This window comes from Filicampus tigris, chromosome 10, assembly GCF_054856515.1.
Source record: "Filicampus tigris isolate MCC_2025a chromosome 10, RoL_Ftig_1.0, whole genome shotgun sequence".
Lineage (NCBI taxonomy): Eukaryota > Metazoa > Chordata > Actinopteri > Syngnathiformes > Syngnathidae > Filicampus > Filicampus tigris.
In genome coordinates, this window is record NC_141226.1 from 14,828,725 (window position 1) to 14,854,961 (window position 26,237).

General features: G+C 40.6%; 3 protein-coding genes across 5 annotated transcripts; all 3 read right to left on the reverse strand.

The window, feature by feature from the left end:
- Positions 1-435: 435 nt before the first annotated feature.
- Positions 436-9,672, reverse strand: aire (autoimmune regulator). Of its 2 annotated transcripts, none has more exons than XM_086043372.1 (13): positions 9,526-9,672; positions 7,761-7,935; positions 7,509-7,613; positions 6,343-6,408; positions 6,164-6,271; positions 4,979-5,094; positions 4,777-4,898; positions 3,474-3,543; positions 2,523-2,597; positions 2,345-2,442; positions 2,036-2,114; positions 1,152-1,235; positions 436-717 (listed from the first exon to the last, which is right to left on the reverse strand). In XM_086043372.1, the coding sequence occupies exons 1-13, from the start codon at positions 9,670-9,672 to the stop codon at positions 637-639; spliced, it is 1,326 nt and encodes a 441-aa protein (XP_085899498.1). In that variant the 3' UTR covers positions 436-636. The 2 variants fall into 2 exon arrangements, with proteins under 2 accessions (XP_085899498.1, XP_085899499.1); XM_086043373.1 differs by lacking the exon at positions 9,526-9,672 and adding an exon at positions 8,632-8,713 and having other exon boundaries at positions 440-720.
- Positions 9,673-10,663: 991 nt separating this feature from the next.
- Positions 10,664-19,852, reverse strand: rab6bb (RAB6B, member RAS oncogene family b). The gene is made up of 8 exons (XM_086043533.1): positions 19,619-19,852; positions 18,065-18,123; positions 17,615-17,668; positions 15,654-15,759; positions 14,788-14,899; positions 14,612-14,705; positions 13,337-13,403; positions 10,664-12,371 (listed from the first exon to the last, which is right to left on the reverse strand). Exons 1-8 carry the CDS (start codon positions 19,686-19,688, stop codon positions 12,307-12,309), a joined length of 627 nt encoding a protein of 208 aa, XP_085899659.1. The 5' UTR covers positions 19,689-19,852; the 3' UTR covers positions 10,664-12,306.
- Positions 19,853-20,718: 866 nt separating this feature from the next.
- On the reverse strand, positions 20,719-25,830 carry espnlb (espin like b). Of its 2 annotated transcripts, XM_086043483.1 has the most exons (6): positions 25,722-25,830; positions 25,582-25,634; positions 25,072-25,195; positions 23,982-24,103; positions 23,143-23,322; positions 20,719-22,354 (listed from the first exon to the last, which is right to left on the reverse strand). In XM_086043483.1, the coding sequence occupies exons 2-6, from the start codon at positions 25,594-25,596 to the stop codon at positions 20,900-20,902; spliced, it is 1,896 nt and encodes a 631-aa protein (XP_085899609.1). In that variant the 5' UTR covers positions 25,597-25,634; positions 25,722-25,830; the 3' UTR covers positions 20,719-20,899. The 2 variants fall into 2 exon arrangements, with proteins under 2 accessions (XP_085899609.1, XP_085899608.1); XM_086043482.1 differs by having other exon boundaries at positions 25,582-25,807.
- Positions 25,831-26,237: the final 407 nt, after the last annotated feature.

The following is a 26,237-nucleotide window of genomic DNA, read 5'->3' on the forward strand; positions in this document are numbered from 1 at the left end:
ATGCATCCATTGTTAGAGGGCACACGGTCGAGTGAGTGAGATAACAGAGGCCAAATAGTCGCCAAGTCAGTTTTATCTTTACAACAATGGTGAACACCTGTGCTGTTTACGGTTGCTCTAATCAATCTACTACTGATAAGAAATCATTCTGATACCGGCAGTTATTGTAAACTGAAGAGGAGGGGGGGGGGGTGAGTTAAAGAAGACAAGCGCGATGGCTATCAAATCTTTGATGGGACCACTTTTCACCATTAAAACATAAAAGGATATGCTTTTTTGTAGCCCACCCCCAACCTATGCTGGAACGATGCAACATAGGCCAAAACTAGTTACAAATTCCAGCTATAAATCAGATATACAATTTAGGGAAAAAAAAAAAAAAAAAAAAGACATAAATGGCTAAAGACCCTGTAAAATGAATTCAGAGATTTGTTTCTACTGCAAATTCAATATTTATTTTGAATAGCTGGAAAAAGAGACTTCCATTTTCTCTCTATTGCAGCGTTCCTCATCTATAATCAAAAACAGACATTTGCTGCGACTTTGCAAAACGACTTAATTGTTTTCAGTAGTTGTAGTAGTGGTAGTAGAAGTAGTAGTACTAGTAATAGTAGTTGGAAAGAAATTGATTCCAAGTCACTGGTAACATCCGTGAGTGTTAAGAAGAGGTTGAGGGATGTTATGGAAAGCCCATTGCAGGATGCCATCCAAGGAGGCCTGCTGACACGCGCACACGCACACACACACACACACACACACACACACACACGCGCGCACGCACAGGTCATGAAATGAACACGCAACACAACGCCTCGGCCAATCCTCTTGAGTTTGTTATTACATTCATCATGTTAGTGCACATCAGGTTTGGTTTTGATTGTTTTGGGTCACAGCAAAGTCGACACCAATTGGATTATGCTGACTTGTAATTGAATTGGAGTTATCGGCAAAACTAAAGCTAAGCTTAATTACGAAGGCGTATTCCTGAGAAAATGGTTACAGTTAAACAAGAATTCCAAAAAGTGGTTAACGCAATGCAATGCAATGACGCAAGGCTCCCCAACACATCTGACTCTAATTTATGCAGCCCCCCCCCCCCCGGGATACATTCTACACGTACTACATCACATACATAACTGAGCACCACTCACGTCTCCCAGGATGGGGTCCAATTCGTCTTTCTGTACGGATGAGCTTTGTTCGTGGCCGTGTGGGTTATGGACCAATGTGGGAAGCTGAAAAATTGCAACAACAGATACTGTCGTATTAATCCTGCGGGCAGGCCCTTGCAGACCCTTTTTCAACGACAATACTTGGAATGATCATGTAATTCATTCGATGGTGCAGTCAAAAAGGTTTTTGCGTCAGTCTGTGCTTATTTGGGAGAGTTCCACAGTGGGCGCCCAAGAATTGGACTAAAAAGCCCGACTTCCTGTTCAGTTACAGACAAGACAACCAGTAACATGCAAAGTTACAAAACACGTTTTGTTATTAAGCCAGTCAGATATAGTTATGCAATAGCTGTTGACTCAACAACATTCATCAGGTGGTGGGCACTGGACAAGGAGAAACATCACACAAAATATCATGAGCGAAAGGAGCAGCTTCCACATTTGCAGGGAAGTATAAACGTTTATGGAAATAGCTATGCTATTTATTTGCTTTTGTTTAAAGCTTGGCGATGTTTGCTGATTTTATTAATACACACTGCATACGTTTTATTTTAACCTGCTTGGTTGCATAACAATTATGTGTTTGTTTGTTATTTGTTAAAAGAGGAAGAAAAGAAGATGATGTGAACAAAAAATGAAGTCCTCCCTCTGCGGGGATTGTCTACACAAAATGGATGCTTGACCCTCCGCCTAAAGGAGGACAATACTCAGGAAATCCACCCAAAATGTCCAACTTCCTGTTCAATTTAGGACACGGGGCCTTTAGACTTTTTGTTATGTTTGCCTTGTTATAGCATGTAGCAATTTAATGTTGATTTGTGACTTAACCGCGATTGAGTACGTAAGTGAAAGTGCAGCCCCACCTGTAAACATTTGGTGTCTGCCTCCTTTTCTGCAGTGCTGACCAACGCCATTGAGCACGACAGACAGATGGCTCGCCCACTAACAAACACAGATGCTGGCATTTCAAATTCGTGTCACATTTGCTTTGTTTTGGGGCTATTGATCATTGGATGATACCACAACTTTAAAATAGAATAAAAGAAATGTTGCTGAAATAAATTAAATACAATTTGGGATTGACGGTGTCACAGAGGTATTCATTTAATTCGATTTTTGAGTGACTGCAACGCGTTTGTAATCTGTCACGAAATATTGATGTTGGGACTTACATGGAGAAGTGGCAGTTGTGGTGGTAACGCTTGGAACATTGGAGGCAGCGAGTGAGGTCTCCTCCTCCCAGGTGACAAATACCACACGAGTCTGGGCACTAGATTTGATTCATTTCAAACATTACAGCCAGCAAAAGTGTATCTTGTGTACTGTACGGACATGCAGGAGCGTGTTTACCTCCTCGGCGGAGGAGGACAGCAAGGGGAACAATGAGATATCTATGGTGGAGGTCTTAGTGGTTATCTGCGGAGGCTGTGGAAAGAGGGCAAAATTGTTTTGATTATCGGTATTCTTAATTATATTATTTATTATATTGGAGTATACCGTCGCTGTCCTGTGAAAAACGTATGTCCAATTTTGGAATTAAAAAAAAAAAAAAAAAAAAAATCACATTAATACGATGTCTGTAACGCGGGAACCACATTGGCGTAAAAATAAGAAAAATTAAAAAATTTAAATGGAGAAAAGAGGTTTTCACAGGACAGTGACAATATACATTTATTTACGAATTAAATTTAGATAAAATATATCATTTTTAATTTTCCTGTAATACGGTTACTCATTAATTAAATCTGTTAACTCATTCATGCTAGACATTTTCAGACCCTGTTTAACCCTAACGTTTGGAAAAAAATAGAAAAAACAGAAATAAGATCCTGGGATTGAATAGCTTGACTGCGAAAAGACAAGTAAATTTGTCAATGGCAGTGAATGAATTAAGCAGCACAGCGAGTTGGTGGTTAGCATGTTTGCTTCAAGGATCAAAAAGACTCGAGAAAAGTGGACTTGGTAAAGGAACAAGAATATTTGGAACTAGTAAACTCCTTAATATGCCTATATTTAGTTCAGTCATACATTTTTGATTGCAGAATCTTCATATTCATTTCTAATTTATGCATATATTATATACTAGAATGCACGGTGGACTAGTGGTTAGCATGTCTCCTTCACATAACCTTAAAATTGGACCGGTAAAAGAGTGAGGAGACTCGATCATATAAAATGTACCCTGATTGTTTTGCTCCAAGTCAGCTGGGATAAGATCCAACTTGCTATTAAGCAACTAAGGTGATTCATTAGCAATCCTAATCATTTAAGGGCTCACTAATGTCAATATCACTGACTTACTTGCGAAGCTTGCTGGCTTTTCTGTACTTTCCCTTCCCTGCCACTGCAATCCTTGCAACGCCAAGAACCACTGCAGATGCAAAAGTGCATTATTATCAATATTTACCGAGATGGGATTATGCAAAGGTGCATGGTTACAATAGACAGTGACGGTGATTCGTTTGCAGTCCGGACACGGAAGGGTCGATATCTCCTGCTCCGGTGGGAGTCTCACAAATTTCACAAGTCTCCAGTAACACCACTAAAGCTGCTTAATTTATTGCTTGTTGTTTTTGTTTTGGAAAAGAAGTCACTGTGGTTGAATTAGCCAATGGTGGCATTGCACTATTCATTTGCAGTTTGTCTCTGTAAAACTGTCTCTGTATTCAAAGCTACTTTATCACCACTTAGCTCATTCATTAATTGTTGCTCTCAGCGTGACTAATACGTGATTCTCTCTTTGGTGCATACCACCACCTGCTGTACTTAAACAGTCAATGCAGGACAGGCGGGTCGCGTTTCCATCGCTCATCAGCAAAACGGTTTCGCGTTTATCGTTTCATGTCAGCAGAACGGGCGTTCGTCAGTGATGGAATCACACCTGTCAACTTGTATGTTTTCCCCGTATTTTATACGTTTTTTGATCATTTCAAATTGTGTACGCCGTATAACAATTTTTGTACGGGAAAAAAAAAAAATTAAAAACTCGTTTTTTTCTAGATTGACCTCGTCTTGCCCATTTCGGCTCTAATCCGGAGCGTCCAATTTCGACTGCAAACTTTGGCCGACTTTCACGAGCAAAGTTCCTCCAAATCCCCCCCGGCCGACTTTCACGAGCAAAATTCCTCCAAATCCCCCCCCCCTATAAATCCCCCCCAACCGCTCCTTGAGCGATAAACACTGTGTAAAATTATATATAGATACTGTGTAAGATTAAATCCAAAAATGTACGGGCAAATTACAACTTTTGTAAGATTCAGCAAAGCCCCGGGTTGATAGGTATGTGGAATGCCCACCTATGCACAAAAGTCACTAAAATTGTTGCTACTGTTCTTGTGTTTTTAAACAGTCACAGTTTGCCGGTGGTGGCTTTGCGCCATTCATTTGCAGTCTGGACGCATCTGTTGTAGGAGTCTCAGAGTCTTCACGAGTCCAAAGTAACACCACAAAAGTCACTACATTTGATGCATTTTTCCAAAAATGATGACTAACAGGGTTAGAAATTTCGCAAAGTCGGTAACACTGACTAGCCGCTCGCGTTGTCACAAGGCCTGGCCGTGTGATGTCTCGTTTAAGTCGCATGCTTGCAGGCGTTAGCTTGAACCTGGGGATGGACGCGAGCGGAGGGTCCAGGCAGGTTAAATGAAAAGCTCGAGGACATCCGTCACAACAGATCAACTCGCCTCCATCTTTGCACACGGCACACTCGTCGTCGTTGTGGTGGTTCTGCACGCACACGCATACAAAAAACATACATGTTGATGCAAAAACACTCACACATTCCTTATTATGTTGACCTGTGGGACCTGTCCAGAGGCTGCTGTTGTCTCCCTCTTGTGTTGAAAGGTTGCCATGGCAGCTTTGGACTTGAGATCTTTACATTTGTAAAAATCTGGCAGTTTGATGAACTTTCTGCCAGAACCTGAGAAGAAAACATTAGGTAAAGATACTCTTAAAAATAAATAAAAAAATAAAAAAATAAATATTTTGATCTCTAATAGTCTCATTATGGAAAACAGATTTTAAGTGCCTTTATATATATATAAAAAAAAAAGGTGCCTGCCCACATCAATAAACAACAATTAAACAACCAAGGAAATATTTTGTCATCTCCTGTGTCTGAAAATGTGTGTGTGAGCAAGCCTACTCAGCTTTTCTACATCCATGACTTGAAAGCCAGGTTGGCAGAGGATCCAGAATGACTTTCAAATGACAAGTTGGGAGTACAGATATGGTTAAAGTAATCAGTGCTTTGAGCAAGCGCTGTTAATTTGCAGTCTGGACGCGGATTGTGAAAAACTATGGCAAAGGTAAGCGGAGCTGCGATGAGTGATGCCTTGAGTCAATGCAAAAGCCATTCATCCCTTCCAGCATCCACCCAAAGAACAGCAAAAAAAAAAAAAACTAAAATATTTTTAATGGAAAACAAATTGTATATTGCTGCACTTTTAAAAAAACATATTGTCACAACATAATTCAATGCATAACGCTGTTCAATTTTTTTTAAATTACATTTCTTAATCAGAGATTCAAATAAATGTTTCTAGACTAATTTTTTGCCCTGATTCCGAATCTGCCCTCATTTTTGTCTAGCACAACACATTTTCATAATACTAATAATATAATAACAATAATATAAGATGTGGACTCTAGTAATATATTTTGTAATATTTATGAATTAAGGGTTAGTTCCAGCAAAAGGTGGATTCTTTTTCTGAAAGGTCACAGGTATAAATTACAAGGCATGGTAAAATATGTCTTTTGCAAAGCTTTTGTGAGTCAAAGTTAAAACCCCAAAATAAAAATATCTCAAAAACCTTGGCTCAAAACAGGCGAAGTTCAGCAAGACAACAAACAGGGTGTCTAGCGTGCGATAATGCTTGAACCTTGGAGTATTTTCTGGCGTGACGCCAATATGTTAAAAAGACACCTGGGGAAAATGCAAACTTGGTCTCAAAGGGTTTTTGTAGGTGGCCAACATGCTGACTTACCATCTGAGTTGAACATCTTGTCTCTGGATGATCCACACCTGACTGCCAGCTCAGTGGCGCCGAGAGCAGATGAAGGCGATGGAAGACGTCCTCCTGTCGGGACCGACGCTGAAGCACAAGCGTTAAAAGTCGACTTGGATTTGGAAATTGAAAGTTCCTGCAAAGTGTTTGGAAATTACTTGTGCCACACGCGGCTTGCTGGGGAGGAGCTTCACTCTTCACTTTGCATAACTTTACTTTAACCCCTGAGGAAGAAATAATAATAATAATTTTGTCAATAGTTTATATGATTGGAACATTAAGGGAAATTATTCATTGTTTATTTAAAAATACATGTTTTTCTTTGATTTATGCATTATTATTTATTAAAATGAGGACATTTGTTTTGCTTGGGGCTAATTATACTGTATGACTACTATGCAATTAAAAAAGGTTTTTATGACATAGTAAAATGTACCACACAAGCAACTATTATATCGTCGCTCTCCTGTGAAAAACACTTATGTCCATTTTTTTTTTTTTTACTTTTAAAAAAACTATTTCCACTTTAATGGAGTTTCCACATTACAGACATCCCAGTAATATGAAAATAAAATAAAAAATAAATAAATAAATTGGACATACGTGTTTTTCACAGGACAGCGATGATATATTAAGTTAAATGTTTTATTCAAGTACTGGAGACCACACTACAAGATAATTTAAGTCAAATTTGATTTTTATAAACATAATGAAGATAATGATGTTGAATTTCCCCTACAAAGTGTCAAATTTTGGGGAAAAAAATTGATGAAAGCAATTAAAAACAATCATTTATAATTATTTATTGTTATTACAAGTTCATATTAATTTATTTGACCTTAATTTCACTTTTGCTCCCATGAACAAATGTTTAATGATACATTTTACAATTATTATTTACATTTTTTAATTTAATTATTATTTAAATTATAGTTTTGTAGGTTTCTTATATGGATGACATTTTTAATGCCCTTTAGGGCCTATGAAGCATAAAATACATTTAAAAAACTAAATAATAATATATTTAACTTTTTAACTACAATGTCATATGTTTTTATATATTTGTATTGCATTTTATATACTTTTACATTATTACAATTTTACTCCCTTGCAAAAAAAAGGTTTAATAATACATTTTCCATTCTTTTTATTATTGAGTATTATTGATATTAGTTCACTGACAATTTTTTTTGAACTATTGATCAATATTTTAGTTTGATTCCTTTAAAAAGCAAAAGTTTTTCAGGTGTAATTTTCCTCATGAATAAGCAATCAAACAAACAATAAAAGCTTCCTGCGGGGAGGTAACCTCGTACTACCTCACCTGCATTTCCGTCGCTGGTTTTGGCGCCATATTGATTTTCTCTGTCCTTGTGGCTCCTCTTTTTACCGTGACCCCTCTTGCCTTGCGGAGATGAGACGTGGCCCGCTGCATTGTAATTATACGGCAATTCATCATACAAAAGAGAAGACAAGAATCAATGAAATGATAAATGATGTCTAAAACCTAAAAGCTTTTGTCGCTTTGTATGGGCCTGGCGTACGTTGTGACTTTCCACCCGTGAGCGTCACATACCGGCATTGTGGGGAGCGAGAAGTGCTCGCAATTTGGGGTAGCTGTCCAAGTTGTAGGCCTTGTTCAGGTTCCTCCAAAAGGCCTGCATGGTGGAGGCATTCTGGTCCAGTACCCACGAGATCAGCGAGTACACGGCCTTGTGGATCCCTTCTCGTCCCTCCTGCGCCACCGTGTCCTAAACATTCACACACACACGCACAGACACACACACACACACAGGAAAAAGTCCCCGAATTCACCTGGGTACTGAACTGGGAATTTTGGCGGACGGTAGGTCTGTTCGATTTTGCCTAACAAGAAAATCCCGCTTATTTTCTTTCAAACCCCAATTTACGATTACGATTTTTTTGTAAAATAAAAAATAATGAAAAATGAAGTATTATGAATGTCTTTTATTTAATTTTTCTTTCTTCGAACTCAAAATGCCAGTCAATTTAACTTAATACACACAGAACAATCCATTGCGATTAACAGCATTTTACTTACACAATAGATTTAAGATCTGTTCTTAATTAAACCAATAATGAAAGTGCATATACCATCTGAAACGAAATCATCAACTTGAGAGAAGGCAGACAGTCAATTCTGTAAACCAAACAGTCTGCCAGCAAGTCATTTTGCCAACCTGCTAGTGACTAGCCTTCCACCTTTCTCCCTGGTCTTACTTAAACATAAATCAATGATTAGTGTAAAACTGTCACTCAATAATACAATGCGTACGGATGCAGAGAGGTCCGTTGTAGAGGAGAAAAAAGTGACGCCTTTCAGACGTTGAGTTACTTGCTCACGGGTTGTATTGCATGTACATGCGGGGCACACATTACACTACAGATCTATATTTGCCCGATTTATTAACTAAACGCTCACTTGCCTGAGGCAATAGCAGAATCGCCGGTAGCGCCGGTGTTGTTGTAGTTTTTCCGGACTGCGCGCCCGTGAGAGGAAACTACGGTGGCTTAAGTACACCAAAAATAAAAAAATATCGAAAGTGCCGATTTGAATGTTTTTAACAGCGTTTTATCCAGAAAATTCAATTTCGGTTCAAAATCGCTTAATCGAGCAGCCCTAGCGGACGGGCATCATGAAACGTCATGTTAATTATCAGTTGTTGACAGATGCTGGGATGGGGAATCGATTTCCTAACCAAATGTATGACAAGAATGCTATTTTAAATATGGAGAAAATACGTGCAAAATTGCAAATTCTGTGCTCTGCAATACATTTTTCATTGCATTCGTAAAAATTCCACTATCCTAACCCAACACCAAAGCGTTTCAAGCAAACAACAAAATAATCACATACTGTAATTTTTTTCCAGTGCAAAGGGCTCTCTTGCATTAAAGTTACCATCCAAGGACGGCACAAAACTGCTGAACAAGAAATCAACATTAAGTGTAAGAACTCATTTTGCACATTTTTTTCACGCAAAATTTTAATATTATTGAGGTACTGTTTGTCATATTATTCCAAATCTGACAAAATATTATTAGGCCTACTCAAATTATAGGCCAGTATAAGACTCAGCGCAAGCATAAGTAAGACACGTCTGCCATCTTGTGGTAATTGGTGATATTACAATTTAAATTAACAGTCGACTCTTGCATAATTGCAGCCCGGCACCAGCAAATTTCTACAGTTGCAGATTTTTTGGTAAATATATAATTTTCCCCGATTTTAACCACAACTATGATGGCCCTGATGGGTTAATTTACATGCAACATGTCTTTGAATTATTTACAAAATTACTCAGCCGAATCAGGCTCACCTTCAGGGTCTGCTCACTGATGACATTCTTGTCGGCTAAGCCGTGAACCAGAGGGAAGGCGTCGTGCACGGCCATGGCGATATCTGTACGAAGACCCTTTAAGAGCGAGCCAAGTCTGGGGTCTGCCAGGGCCTCCACTCGGGACATGATGCACGTGTTGAGCCTCAAACAATGTGAGGGGAGGTGGACCGACACCTCACTGGAGTGCCCTTTTTCATGGACGGGGTGTGGCCTTCCAAGAAAAAAAAAATCATCATTTGCACCTTTAGTGGTCCAAGGTCATGTGTTTACTTGGGAACATACCTGTACAATAGGGATAAACTGGGATAACATTTCAAATGGCTAGTATTAATGTTTACATTTTGAAGGATTGTTAATACCGTCGCTAGCGTCATGTGTTGCGTACTGCTTGTGGGGCCACTTGGGATGAAACTGATAAACCGTGATAGCATTTCAAACAGTTGGAATTACCGTTTGAAAGGATAAAAGATCGTTTATAACGTATTTAGCTTCATGTGTTGTGTGTTTCGCGGCTACTCGGGGTGGAACCCATAAACCGTGGCAACATTTCAAACAGTGTACCGTTTTAAATTGTAATTATCATCAATACCATATTCCGTCATGTTTGTGTATGACACAGCTAACGATTAGACTGATTAAAAGGATCAATTGTTGTTAATACCTTATTTAGCGTCTTATTTGCGTCATGTTTTCAGGGCCGGATGAAACCGATAAACTGTGATAACGTTTCAAATGGTTGCTATAATATATAAAAACATTACACTGGTTAACAGCTAATTTTCATCAGAAATGGGATATTTTCCTACCGTTTCATTTCCAACCTACATACTGTACTTTACTTGGAATAGTTACAAATACTCACCTTGTAATCCAATGACAAGTCCTATGGGTTACGTTAGTGTACCCTGAGGGACGCCCAAATTCCTTCAACTGAATCCATCACTAATGTAACTGCCTGCCTGCCCAGAGACCCAAGGGGGGATCGAGTAACACAACGTCCATCCAGGGGAATACCTCAGCACAGGAAAGCATCATGGTGTCAGTTTAGTCGTCCGAAAAAAGGTTCTTTCCAGCTCAACTTGATGTCAGCACCAAACCAGAAAGAACGCTTCAGAAAAACTGTTCAACATGAATATTTTATTCTTTGATAATAGAACAAAATAAATGGAAAACATTAAAATAAAATAAGCCTTGAGGAAAAGGCTGCATAAAATAAAACATTAAGTGAAATAAATGTCAAGTAAATAAAATATGCCTTGAGAACGATGAGCCAGAAAATCAAATCAAATGAGATAAATTCGTGCGATATACAAAATTTTTGAATAAAAAATGGAATAAATTAAAATAGAGTAAAATAGGACTTGCAGCCAAGGCTCCATGAAATAAAATTAAACAAAACAATAGATACATTTTTAATGTGTGTAGATGAAGCTGAAGCTCACTCAGCCCTACAGCAGAAGAAAATGAATGTTGTAAACAAAACAAAAAAATCAAACATTAAATGCAATAACTCAAAATAAGGCTGAAGTGAATGAAAACATATTATATGAAACATTAAATGGGATAAATTAACATTCAAGAAGTCTTTCGGATGAGGCTCCAGCTCCTCCGTGACCACAAATGGGATAAAAGGTGCAAAACATAAAAGCAATGAAATCAATTCAATTGAGCTTTTCATTCAGTCCTTCATCATTTTTGCTCATTTCCTGCGTTTATTGAGTATCCATATAAGAATGCTTTATGCTAGATGTGCATTTCATCCCAGGAAATCACGTTTGGCGCCATGTAAGTGTTGCAAGTTAGGAGAGTGAAGCCCTTTAATCTGTCATTTATTAATCATGAAACATTATTACATTATTCATACTGGTGAACAAGGACCACTTGGACAGAGAGGACGTTCACAACATACATATTACATTATTATATACAGTGCAGTGCATTACCGTAGATCGTTATATGTGTTTTTTTCCGGGTTGGGAGGACAGGGCAGGATTAGGAATACGGAGGAGGGGAGGACAGGGTGGGAGAGAAGGTTTTCTTTTTTTTTGTACATTATTATTATCATTATTGTTATTAATCTTTTTTTCAATGCACAGTACAATTTCTATAAAAGTTGAACCCAACGAGAGATAGAGAGTGCCACGTTTTTCACAGCTACCGTTATGTGAGCCTACAGGAATTTGTGTGAGATGTGATAATGCAAGAGAGAGAAAGACAGAGCTAGAAAACATTCCGAGAGCAGTCAGGTCTGGATTTTTCCCCAAAGAATAAAACAAAACAATAATAAATCGGATCAACGTGCATGCGTGCTGCAGACATTCAGACGTGTTTCGCCATTTTAGTGGGGGGGAAAATGGCCGACCAACACCCCACAAAGTAGCCCCTCGCCTAAAACTCTCCTTTGATGCTTAGGCATCATTTTTGGTGCTTTCCCTGTTTATACATATAAAAAAATACAAAACATAACAGCGAAAAGAAACTGGTCTCCCTTTGCAGTTTTTTTCCCCCCTCCAAAAACTTTTTTGTGTTCCTTTTCATTTTCTCTTTTTTTTGTCCCCCGGTCACTTACATATTGACAAAGTATACAATATCTTACAACTGAACAACTGATTGCGAGAGAACGTTTGATGTGTCCAATCAGATACATCCTAGAGTACATCCAACTGGAGTCAGAGTCAACTGTAGGCTAACCAGGAAGTCGTTTAAGCAACATAACAAGCCGATGGCGTGAAAGGAGCTGTGGCCAATCACAGCTCGGCATTAACATGAGCACCCGGCCTCAGGGACGCTCGGCTCCGCCGGTTTGTCCAGTTTGATGTCAATCACTGGGAAAGTGCCGCTTAAGGAAAAATACAAAGAAACACGATACTATAGATATATAATATCAAGCACACTACAGTGCAGTATAGCATAGTAGAAAAAAGTATAGTTCAGCACAGTAAACTGCTCAGTAGAGTACAATTTATGGTATGGTATTGTACAGTGTGATGCTGGTGGTGGTTCCACAGGGTTCAATTTTGTGGCCCCTTCTGTTTTCATTGTGTTTGCTGACCCTGGGTTCCATCTTAAGAAAGGCATGTATTTGCTTTCACCGCTATGCGGATGGCAGTCAGATCTATGCCCCGCTGAGCAAAAAGGACGTGTTTTATGGTGTTTACTGTTTTACGTTATTCATTTGTTTTAACGGTCTTTGTTTTTGTATGTCTGATTTTTATTCCATGTACAGCACTTTGTATGCAGCAATGCTTGTTTTTAAAGTGCTCTATAAATACATTTGAGCTGAGTTCAGTTGAGGCATAGTATAATTTAGTATGTCATATTATTTTTGCCTAGTTATGGGCTGGTGTAGCATATTATAGCATACTATAGCAAAGCATGGTATGCTATGCGTGCTATGGTATATGGTAGTATGGTACGGTATGCCATTTTTAGCATGTTTCATTAGTCTCACTAGTTTCATTAATATGGTATGTTTTAATATGATATAGTATTGTATATCCAATAGTATAGTATGGTATGGTATGGTATGAATTTGCATAATACTAAGGTATAGCATAGTATTTTATTTTTGTGAGGCGTAGTGCAGAGTAACATTCTACGGACATTTTGTCAAATGTCCACTAGATGGTAGTATACGAGGACATGTTGCGAATGAAGTGAATCAGACTGAGCTTCCTGCGTGTGCAGTGATGTCAGGAAACGATTTGACAGAGATTCAAAATGAAGGCAGCCAATATGTTTGCCCACTCATCAGTGACTCAGTGGTACCCGCCGTGTTAGTTAAGGATACTGCCTTCAGGATTGGCGTCGTCAAGGCTCTCCATCCCGGGAAGAGCTGCTGCGACGCGACGAAACAGCTTGAAGAAGGCAGAGGGAAAAATCATATTCATGTTAGATTCATATTTACCGTATATTCATGAATACAAGTTATTGTTTTGTACTCAATGTGTGTTGTGTGGGTCTGGAACGCAAATACTTACTGGACTGAATTTTCACATCTCTATATTTTTTTTTGTATTTCATCTACTTTCAATTTGACTATATTTCCAAAATAAAACATAGTTAAAAATTTTCTTCCGATACATTTTCCCAAACCATCTTCATCTTCCTGGGTAAAAAGTAAAAGCACCAAGAAACTGTTCATTAACGTAATGCCTGAACCGCAGAGCACAAAGTGGAAGGCTAGTCCCAGCTGTATTGACACAATACAAATTGATGGAATTTATGATGGAAGCACCCGCTGCCGGGACGGACGAAAACACTTAATGTAAACAAGCTTAATGAGCTTTATATCTGAAAAGCTTGATCAATCGCCACCCAAATTTATGTGCACACCTCTGTTCGTTCATGCTCACTTCAACCTTTGGAAATATTTATTATTTATTTAATTTTGACTATTTTTGGCTGCCATATTTTCTTCTCCATAGGCACTCAACTATGGAGAACAAGCTTATCTCTACTCATGCCCACTTCAACCTCTGTTGGACAGGTTATCACCTCTTTTCGATTACTACTTGATTAAAAACAAAAACGTCAAACTTTTGAATTGTTACACTCGTTGGGCGATCCCTTTATCTGGGGCAGGTTTTTTTTAGGTTGTTACCTGACATGTTTTGACGGCAGCCTTTCGTCTTCTTCAGAGTGTCACATGATGGTGTGTGATTCATCTTTATCAGATGATGTTCAATACATTTAGTGTTACAGTAACACTTATTAAAAATAGGTCGTGCTACCAATTTAGCAGCTGAGGCTAACTTCGGCTTGTTTACAGTGCTATTGCTAGCTTGGTATTACTAGCGCTGTTATTTTGTTGGGGCAGGGTGGATTAGTGAAATGAGGAATAAACTGCAAACTCCACTTTTAAGTTCAGTAAATGTTACATACTTTAAGATAAGTAATATTCTACAAGATCTTACTTAACTTTGAAAGTTATTTTCTGTTTGGATCATTTTACTAACGTATGGTTTCCAGGTACTTTACACAAGACTGATGTGACATTCTTGCTTTGGGGTGTGCCGTGACCAGAACTCCACATATTCACATACCGTAAGTGTAAAAGTGTCACCTGTTTGACATTGCAGCCCGTCTTGGCGCTGGTCTCGATGAACATGACGTTCAGCTCTTTGGCTCTCTGCTCACCCTCCTCGATGGTGATTTGCCTGATGAGAGAGCATCCGCACCATGTTGATCGGCATCGTCCTGCTGATGAGCAACATTACGCCGCCGCCGCCGCCTACTCACCTCTTCTCCTCCAGGTCCGTCTTGTTGCCCACCAGCATGATGATGACGTCGCTTCCTCTCTCGGTCCTAACGTCGTCAATCCATTTGCAGGTCTGCTGGAACGAGTTGACGTCTGAGGAGGAATACGTCACATACATACACCGTTTTATTTAGTCAATCTATTCTATTCTATTCTAACCTGGATGATACTGACGGGGATCCAACATATTAAAATGAGGATGATAGCACCTCAGTTGTGGATAAAAGTGTCATTATATCAAATCAAAAGCTAAATTATCATCTTGGGCAAAATGCTAAAATCTAAGGAAAACCACAATTTCTGCAAGTATTCATTGCCAATTGGCATATATATTATCAAGAGATAAATCGTCATTTGACACTAAGGATTGAGCTAATGTTTAACAAGTCCAAACAGTAAGTTTGGAAGCTAACATTGGAACTGAATTTGGGAGCTAACGTTAATCCTCTTTGATGGTAATCTTAGAGGTAACATTAGAAGCTAATTTAAAAAATGAATGTAACATTGGAGGCTGAATCCAGAAAGTAATGTTGAAGCTACCATTTTTGATAACTTTGGAAACTAACATTGGAGATAATGTAGGAAGCAAACAGTTGACCTCCCTAGCGCTTAAAGTTAGAGATAAAGTTGGAAGATAACCTCTATAGTTAACATTGGAGGTATTGTTGAAAAATTCTGATGCTAATGCTGAAGCTAACAGGTACATTTGTGTTTTGTGGTTATATTCTGGGGTATATTTAGTGTATAAACTATGAATATAGATAATTATAAACATTTTTAGATGGGAAGGACGAATAGCGAGGGTTTGAAATATATCAGATGGACAACAAACACGTGAGCTGCTCACTCGTGATATCGTAGACCACCACGGCAACTGTGGAGTCTCGTATGTAGCTCGGAATTAGGCTCCGGAAACGCTCCTGTCCTGCTGTGTCCCACAGCTGCAGTCTCACCTATATATACACAGTATGAACAGTATACGATATGAGCCACAAATAAACTATATTGCTGCAAGCCCCCCCCCCCCCCCTCCCAAAAAAAAAAAAAAAGGAATCAGTCAAGAAGTTTAAGCGCACTGATGCTATTAGCAGCAGAAATAACCTTTGGCTAATCGTGTTAGGCAGAAATGAAATCCAATCATGGATTAGTCAAAGCGGGAGGAAACTGGAGCTTTTTTTTTTCTTCCTACTGAGCTCAAATGACACACAAGGAACAATCTTAAAGTGGGGTACACACATATCAATAATCAGGCCAATTGGAAGAGTTTTCCTACCTTCCAATTAAAATCACCAAATCCCAAATTATCAGATGTCATCTGAAATATTATCCTGAGTCATTATCCTGTGCTGTGGGGTGTATTGACCATGACAATCTGAGGTCAGGTAGCCTATAAAATTGCTAAAGCGGGATACTGTATACACACACTGATAATCGGGCCGAATCTGAGTATTTTCATCAGTACAGGCCATTTTCAAATGTTTAAAGGATTATTCTGAGCAATTATCCAGTGGTTTGGAATGTATGGACCGCGGAAATCTGGGGTCATGTAGTGGTAAAAATTGCAAACGTAATTTTACAAACACATACTGATAATCAGGTTAATTTGAATATTTTCTTTCTTTACTTATTTAAGTCAGTAAAGGACCGATTGTCAGATAACCCTAAAAAATTATCCCGAGTGATTATCCTGTGGTGTGGGGTGTGTCAAGAGTGCATTTTTCCTCCACTATCTCCTTGGAAAATAGCCTTGGCTGACGATCTTAAAAATCTTAAAACTGTTCAACTTTGACAATCCCAAAGTGAAAGACCTAGCCACAGACTGCATGATTGTGATGTGAAATGGAAACGATGTACACCCATACCAAATGAGGAAGATTTGATCATTTTTCACCCCTTCCAATCTTAGTCAGCAAAAACTTGATTGACAGATGTCTCTACCAGTCCCGCCTTTAATGATTATCCTGCGTCGTGGGGTTTGTTAGAAAGATTTTTTTCTCCCCGATCTTTTGGGAAAATGGACAGGGCCGACTATCTTAAAACAGGGAATTTGTGATTTTGACATGATACAAAACGATCAAATAAGCAGGGTATACACATTCTGGCTTTCGGGTCAAATTTGTGCATTTTTCGCTCCTGATTAAAGTCAGAAAAAGGATTGCTCATTGGATGTCTTGTAAATATTATCCTGAATAATCATCCTGTGGTGTGTGTGGTTTTTTTTGGAAGAATGATTATCCTCGTAAGTATACTAAGTGGTTCAGATAATGGATGGGTGGATGGATTTTTTTCCTCTATGATTTGCTTGTAAAACAGTTGATTCCAACTGCCGTAAAAGTTAAAACTGAGCGGAATAAACCAATACTGACAACCGGGTCAAATTTTAAGATTTTTCATTCTTTACGATCAAAGTCATCAAAGTCCTGATTATCAGATATCTCTAAAAGATTATCCTGATCGATTATCCTGCTGTATGGGGTGTGTTAAAAATGATTTGTCCACAAATTTCTCTGAAAAGCGGTAGACTCCAACTATTGCAAATGCGAAACCTGAGCATGGCACCCCCACACTGACAATCGGGACAAATTTGAGCCTTTTTCACTCCTTACGATCAAAGTCAGCAAAAGACAGATTATCCAATGTCTTTCAAATATTATCTGAGAAATGATCTCTTGGTGTGGGGTTTGTTGAGAATGATTTTCCCCCCAACGATTTGCTTGAAAAACGGCGGATGTCAACTCTCGTAAATGTTAAACCTGTTCAACATTTGAGATCACAATGTCATTCTAAAGGACAACCAATGCTCCTTACTGTTCGGTCCTCCAAGTACATGGTCTTTGATAGGAAGTCAATCCCAATGGTGGCCTGTGGTATACAAGGAGAAAGGATCATTTGCAACTTCATTAATTCCTAATGATGAAAGATAAATAGAAGGCGGAGCAATAAATCCGACTTAATCTGCTTCACTTTAATTGTCTTCTTTAGGATTTAATCACACAGCCAAGGACAAGATAAATCCATATTAATTTATTACGACGATATTGCTTCAGTAGCCGCATATGAAAACAACACAATTGCACCAAGATTAGTAACACAATCAGTATTTTCTATACAAAAACAAGATTGTAATCTGGATTAAAGGCAGTATTATTACATTTGTAGTGGGCTCCTATGATACCAGATAAGGTCAACGTGTCGAATATGACTTCAAGCAGGGAAATAACACACTTGCTATATTTACACTACGGTTTTGCATCTTACCTGGTATGTGTTGTCAAAACTGTCATACATGAATCTGGTGATGAGAGACGTTTTTCCCACTGAAACATAGCAGAATGGTATTAAACAGTACGCGTGACACGATGAAGGCTCATTATTAGACAAAGACAACTTTTAAAATCACCAGTCCAAACAAATCAAGGATATTTACATTTTCTGTAACAAACATCAAAGACATATTTAAGAGACAGAGAAACTGGGCAGTAACTTTACTAGTACACGCAATATTAAAGTGTTATTCTTGTAATAGGACTTTTATGAGCATCCTTGAAGAATTAAGTCCTACTATCAGTATGATGACTTTATTATTACTCTGCCTTATTATCTTAAAATTAGAATTGATTTTCCCTTCTTTATCCTATAATTTCTTGTACTGTACTGTCACAACTTCCTTAATTTAACGTCATAATTTTTTCTCTCATATAATAAAGCTGAAAATCACTTCTTCTATTCCAAGCATGACAACTTAAATCTCATAATTATCTTTACCGCAACCTTGCATCACCACTAGCCAATGCATAATACCCATAATAATCACATATCTATAACGGATAAATGATATGATATGGTATGATATATATATATTTTTTAGATATATACTAAAGGCGGATGCTCCCTTCTGGGTGGGCCTGTCTTGCCCAATTTGTTTTGTTTTGTGGTTTTTTTTTTCTTTTCTTTTTCGCACAAAAAGACACACGCACGCACACGAGCAGGATTTTGGGCAGGGCCTCTACTCAGCACCACGGACAGCAATGTTGCAGCGCAAGGCCACGCAGACGCATGAACACACACGCACTAATTGCGTGTTTTGTTTGATGTTTTTTGTACTATTTTCTGGATGCCGTGCCATTTGTCTGCATTACAAAAACATTGCACAAAACAGTCATCGTGCACCTTTAATCAACACATAAACACATACACGCTGACACACGCACACAAAAAATGTTGTGTAATGTCACGTCTTTAGGGGTGCGCTTGTTTTATGAGAGGGGACGAGCCGGAGGCTGCAGAAAGAAGCAGACATCGGCAGCCTTGGGTGTGTCCCCAACTGACACATGCATGGGATTCGTACACAAACAACGCCATTGTATGACATAATAGAGGAGTCTGTCACGTTTGGCATAGGAATAAACATGTATGGAACAAATACAATGATGAAGAAAAGCGACATAATAAAGAAAGAAAAAAGAAAGAAAGAGGTGGCTTGTGTTTGTGGGCCACTGCAGCACGTCTAAACACCGAAACACCGCCCCACGCAACGGAGGCTAAACAGCAGCAATTTGTGTTGAAAAATGAATAATAAAAATAATAGTTATTGATTCTATTTTGCTTTGATATGCTCCTGCCTCTCCTCAGTCTTGGTTAATCACATTTTCTTCACAATGGACGTGAAGGCAAAAAAAAAAAAGAAAAGACAGGCATCACGTCATTTTATGCAATTAAACAATAAAAGTCAGCGTTTTTGCTGTTCATATAATAAAAATGTTGGTCGTGCAGGGTGGGAGTGCAAGGGAAGGTTCGGTGATAGTGACTCACCGCTCTGTTCTCCCAAAAATACGAGTTTAAATTTCCGCAGGGGGTTCCCCAAATCTCCTCCGGCTGACATGATGGCGCTTATTTATTATTGTTATTTTTAAGGGCGGATTATTGCAGAGGAAGAAAATGTCTCGGCTGGCTCGTAGCAGCGTGGTGGTAGCGGGGGCAGGATGAGGATGATGAAGATGATGATGATGCTCCTCTCCGCGTCCTCCTGGCAGCTCTGCGCCACTTGTGCGCATGCGCGACCTCACCTATTCCCATCCTCACCTTCTTGTATTGGAGCGGAAAATGGACTAGAGAGATATTTTTTAAGGAAGGAAGGAAGGAAGGAGGGAGGGAGGCAAAGAAGAGTTAAGAAAGGGACGGAGGAGGGATGGAATTTAGGAGGCATGATGGAAGGAAGGTGGAAGGATGGTAAGAAGGAAGGATGGCAGGTGGGAGACAAGGATGTGTGAAAGGAAGGACAGGGGAAGGAAAGAAGGATTATATGAAAGATGTATGAAAAGGAAGGATGGAGGCAAGGTAAGATGACGGAGTTTGGTGGACGGATGGAAGGAAGGAAACAGGGAGGGAATGAAAAGAAGAATTGAGGAAAGATGGATGAAAGGAAGGGAGAATGGAAGGAGAGCTGCAAGGAACGATGACCAAAGGTGGGAAGGAAGGACTGATGGAGGAAAGAAAACAAGGATGAAAATAAGCGATGAAGGAAGGTATAAAAGGAAGGAAAAGAGGAGGAAAAGAAGGAAGAAAGGCTGCAAAGGAGGGAAGGGCGGCAGGAGGCAAGGAAACAAGGATGTCTGGAAGGAAGGAGGAACGCAGCGAGGACAGGAAGCAAAGAATGAGGCACGGATAGTATAAAAGGAAGGAAGGAATTAAGGACGCGACGAAATGAAGATGAGCGCGTGGAAGGAAAGATGGAAGGAGACAAGGATGGTATGAAAGCAAGTAATAAGGGTGAATGGAAGGAAGTAGTGCAGCAAGGAAGGACAACACAGTATATACATTCACATGCAGATAATGACTAGTGCACTTTCACCACATTTTTTATTCGTTGACGTTCGCTTCAATGAATACTCCAAACTGTCCATTGGTGTGAATGTGGAGCTTCAAACCCGCCGCACTCGACTCTGAGGCAGACACGCTAACCTCGTGAGCACTCTGCTGCCCTGACGCTAAAATCAATGTAAATGATGTTCCGTCCAAGTCACTTTTCAGCCCATGTCAAATAACCACACTCGACACACAGTAACTGAAAAAGCATCAGGTTTTAGAGTGCCGCTAATGTTCAAAATCAAAGATCTCTGCCTCCTTCTGCTTCCAGAAAGCAAAGCTGCGATCAATATATTGACAAATGTCTTCGTTGTTGAAACAGGACAAGTCCGTTCCGCAGCTGCCCTCATCCGGTGAAGCACTCCGAACCACAACTGAAGGCGCTGGCCCGCTATCTGACTTTGGTTCCGATTGGCTGAAGAAGCGGAGCTTGATGTCGTCGAAGCCGTCGCTCCAGCGTCGCTTTCCCGCTCGGATTTCCTGAAGGACAACCTTGTGGAATTCCCGCACCGTCTCCCAGGGGAAACTCCCCACGTGGTCAAAGACTTCGAAGCAGAGCAGATGCCTCATTTTCCTCTCAACCGGCGACAACTCCTGCTCCAAAATATTGAAGTATCCCAACATGAAGAGATCCAAGGTCAAGCAATCGTGGCTCACCGCCACGCCGTCCACCTCGGGTAGGAATTGCTCCGGAGAGAACACTTGAACTTGACTTTGGGACAATGTCAAACGGGAGTTTAGAGCGCCACGCAGCTGGAGTTTATTCCTCCAGGACGTTAACATCTTGTCCACTGCGCCTCGCCGTCGCCAGAACTGAAACAAGGACGGGATTTTCTGTTGGCCTTGTTCCGATTTCGCATCCTGCACGGCTGCCCGAATGGAGATAGCATAAGCCGACTTTTTCCAGTGGCTCAGGAACAACACTACAATGCGCTCTTTCCTCAGACTTGTGGTCTCTATCACAAGTGAATGCTTTATAAGATCGCTGCTAAATGCCACACTCCCATTTGGCTTGCTCAGCCCTGGCAATTCAGCTACTAATTCGTTCTTCGCCGCCCGGCTACCCGGAACCACTCCAGCAAAGGGATAAATGCCACCAATCTGCCCTTCAAAGTTGGCTTTAAGCTTTCCGACAGACACCCCGAACTGACGGATCTCCTTCTCCACCCGTTCTCTTTTGCTGTCCAAACCATGCCCAAAAATTGACACTGTCTGACTTCCATTTGGTTGTAGCACCGTTTTATTGCCCAGGTCCACTTCCAGACCATCCCTTAAACCTCGCCGTCCCTTCATCGTACCCTCCAACGTGGTTCTCACAGCTCCATCCTGGATGGTCTTGGTCAGGTTGGCCACCAACAGCGACATACTTCTGACTATCTCCGAGACGCGGCTGCAACTGAGCATCAGGGCTCGGCTTCCCTGCTCGTCCATCTGCCGCAGAGCCTGTTTGTTCAGGGAGATGTTCAGGATCTGGTCCGGGAACACGGACCCCAGTTCTTCCATCAACCTGGTCAGCTCCAGCTCGTAGGCCTGGTGACGCTTCTGGAGGGACACGTTGTCGATCTGTTGTTGCAGATACAGCAGGTCTTCTTCATTTAGAAGCTCACCAAAGGGCCCTAGAACAGCGTTGTGGGTCTGGGAGAACTTCCAGCCATCCACAGGTGGGCAGTCAGTGGTCAGGTTCTGTGCGAGGGAAGCAAAAAAAAAAAATAAATAATAACACATGGAATCAGACCGAGCAGAAAAAGTTTCCAGCATGGCGGCAATTCACAACAGACGTTAGCTTTAACGCACTTTACACATTCTGCAGGTCAAGAAGCGCACTCATGATACTTTAAAGAAAAACAACCCCACATAAGCGAGCACTTGGCAACAGATGCGAGGAAAAGTATTTTTCCTCTGTACTATGTATAGGCCAAAATGAGTGTTCCTCATACTTTTTATGTAGATGTATGTTGGTGAGAGAAACTTGAACAGAATTCAGGCTCCGTAGGGCAACCATAGACGGAAAGACGGAGTAGAGTGACAGAGGGGCGATCGATAGAGAAAATAGGATAGCGGGGTTGAGAGACAAGTGAAGGAATAGGAGGACAACATTCACAACGGTCATATCAAAAGGTCTAGACCTTGAACATTTGTATTTCTCCCAAAATCACGAGTGTATGTGGCCCTCGGATTCCTTAGAAGACAACGAACTGCCCAAACTAGCCTATGAAGGACACCACATCTTGGGATCTCCAGATTTTTTGAACTGGATTGAAGTTTTTGGGGCGTGCCCATCCACGATGAGGCCTCTGCCAAGACCTTGTTGGTGCTCGAGAGACCATGTCTCACAGCTGATCCTCAGTGTCGCCTAAGCAACGGTTTACATACGTTTCTGTATACCTAAATGCCGCAAGAATAAAAAATGTACCTAGTTTTGCGAAAAAAGATGGACTCTTAACACTCTATGAACTATAAATTGACTGTACCTGTCTCCTCTGGTTGTCCTCATCCTGCAGTCGGGTCTGCATCTGTCTCACCATCACCTGACGTTTCCACTCAGCGATGGGGCAGCCGGCCTCGTCGTGAGTGGGCACCAGAGCCTCGATGTCGGCCAGGATCACATCCATGACCGGGTCCTCCAGCGGAAACTCTTCAATGTCAAGTTTCTGCGGCGACACAATGCCATCGTTGCACATCTGTAGTCGGGTGTGCTCGTTTATGTGGTAACAGGTACAGATCTCTGGTGAATAGCTGCTTGGGGTTTGGTATGTTCAGGGCCTGGATGTTTTGTCGCAGCCTCGGAAATTGATACGTGTATATGTTTTACCCTGGCGGAAGGTACAGAATTGCCTCACAAATGTCCTAGGTTCAAAACCTACGACAGACCTGATACCACTGACCTATATTCAATACTGGGAGTGATTGCTGGACAGAAAATCCAATCAAGTTAATGAAAGTGGGACTCAGAAAGAAAATCAAGTGGAATCCACAACGAAAGGGAGGCCGAGAAAGACTAACGACAACTTGGTGGAGGTCAACCCAAACGGAATCAGGTGGAAGCGATGGCCGAGGACCAAGCGTTATGGAGCAACCTCGTTGGAGACCTGCGCCCCGAGGAAGAAAGAAAAACTTGGAGGGTCTGAGTCATGCTCCTAACTCGCACTGTTTTTTTGCCCATCCTGACACACAACCCAGCCAATTACCCAAGCTGGAGACTTGGCACCGAGGCTCCCCTGCGGCTACACTAATGATCCCCCTGTGTTTACATAGGAAGCTACCGGAAGAGACACGTTTAGAATTGATCATTTGCCAAGTGGTAGCTCACCATATGTCCAGTGAAAATGCCCGCGGTGATGCCAGCCTGTCTCAGTGACTTGATGGACTTCACGTGGGACATCAGAGTGAGATCTCGCTCGGGAGGCTTCAGTTGGTTGAATGATGTCATCACTAGAGACCAATCACAACATGTCAAATAGTCACTTCTGGATTCCTCATTTGTTTAGCACGGATTTTGTCGTGCTGATCCTTTTCCACTCAATTAAACTGCAATTCTACCAGATACTTTATTCAGTCTTGTGACTGAGAAAAGCTGAAATGAATTGACGGGTTAATAATGCCATGACATCCGTCTCATTTATCTTATCAACCTTGTGGCTTAGTAGGATTAACAATAGGACAATTCTGTATCAATTAATTACGATTTAAATGAAAATTCAGCTGCTAAAGGATGTGCGAATAATGACAAATCTTTTTACCAAGCCGACCTGCCAAATAAATAAATGAACTGACAGCATCCATGATGTAAGGCGTTTGTCTTCCTTATAGGCTAGCTAGTGGAGAAGGAGGAGCCTATCCCAGGCACGCCCTGGTCTAGTCACCAGCTAATCACAGGTCACCCTCCACAAGTATTGGAACGGCTTTGTTTTTGTGGTATATTGAAGACATTTGGTTTTCAGATGGTGTTTACATACAGATGTTAAACAACTCAGGACAGAGCACCTTTTGTTTGAAACCACCCACTTTTCAAGTGGGCGAAATCAGTGCAACAGATCTGAGTGGAAGGTCTTAGGCTGGGCAAGTCAATCACCATAACCTAACCCAATCGAGGATGCATTCACCTCCTGAACATGAGAACCCCCCCCCCAGAAACAAACAAGAACTGAAAGAGGCTGCAGTAAAGGCCTGGAAAAGCATTTCAAATGAAGAAAGCAACAATCTGGTCAATATATTATAAGATTGAGAAAAACCTCAATATTTGGGAAGCAATTTTGGCTTCATCTGGAAAACCTTTTTTGTGCTTGACTGGCGGCCAGTCCGGGGTATACCCCGCCTACTGTCCGGATACAAACAGCGCCAGTATATTCCAATGGATGTACCGTACCTGCGCATTCCAGACAACATCAAACATGGATTACCTGAGGAGGCCGTATGGATGTACTTCATGGATCCTGTTGTTTGTCTTTGGGGAACGTTAGGAGATGAGGAAGAGGATGGGACCATCTCCGGGAGTCGAGGCAGGGGGAGCACCTCCTTCACCGGCTGTTGGGCGCACATACAAAAGACACACGCAAAGCTTCATTCATGATTGAGACACCTGGGAAGTGTTTTGAAATGTGAGACAAATGCATAACGTGTCCTTTCAATGAATACTGTATAAAATTCCATTGTATTGGCCTCCTGCTGTTTACATTCCAAAAACATGCCTGGTAGGTTAATTGAAGCCTTGAAATCAGTGATCCTCAACTGGCGGGGTTGGTCTTGTCCCTTACCTAATAAATTCTAACCCTGTAATTGTATTACATAATTAGACTAATGTACTGAGAAATACAATGGACTGACTCCATTTTGGTTCGTTTTAAGCAAGCACAGAAATGAATCTGTCGGACGAACACTCGACAACAAGGTTTAGTTCCAATTGTAGTGACCTTGCTGTTCTCCATGTTGATTCTGCAAGTTCTCAAGCTGCAGCCGGACAAATCTGAAAGAACAGGAAGCAGATAAAGTTAGCAGGAGTTGGACCTCACATGGTGCGTCTCTCAATACACAAGAGGTAATCAAGCCCCACCAGAGCACAAACACACGTGCTTAAGGCAAAAGACAATGGCGGTGAAATGTGAAGCTGCTCAGCATGCAGGAGAAAGCTCGTGAGAGTCAGTGGCGATGTGATATTGTGCTTCAAGTAACCTCAATGGTGTCCTGGAGTCTGACGTCACCTGACACCACTAAGCACTGTTAAATGGTGTTGTTAAATGGAGCATAAAAAATACTGGCAATGCAACATAACAAGCATGCATCGCCCCCCCCATATTTTTTTTCAATTGCTAAAATATTGTACTTTTTCTGTTAAAGAATAGACATATGATTGTTACATTTTAATACTTGATGATGTAAAATGTAGTACTCTGAATATGTATGCAAAACGAATTGCTATTAAAATGCATGCATTGTTCACTAACAAATTCATTTATTACATTATTCATTTATTTATTATTCTGAAAAACATCTCATATCATACAGTAACGTAGGGGAAATAAAGCCATCGGAAATGTATCCAAATGTTTTCCCAAATTTATTGATAATG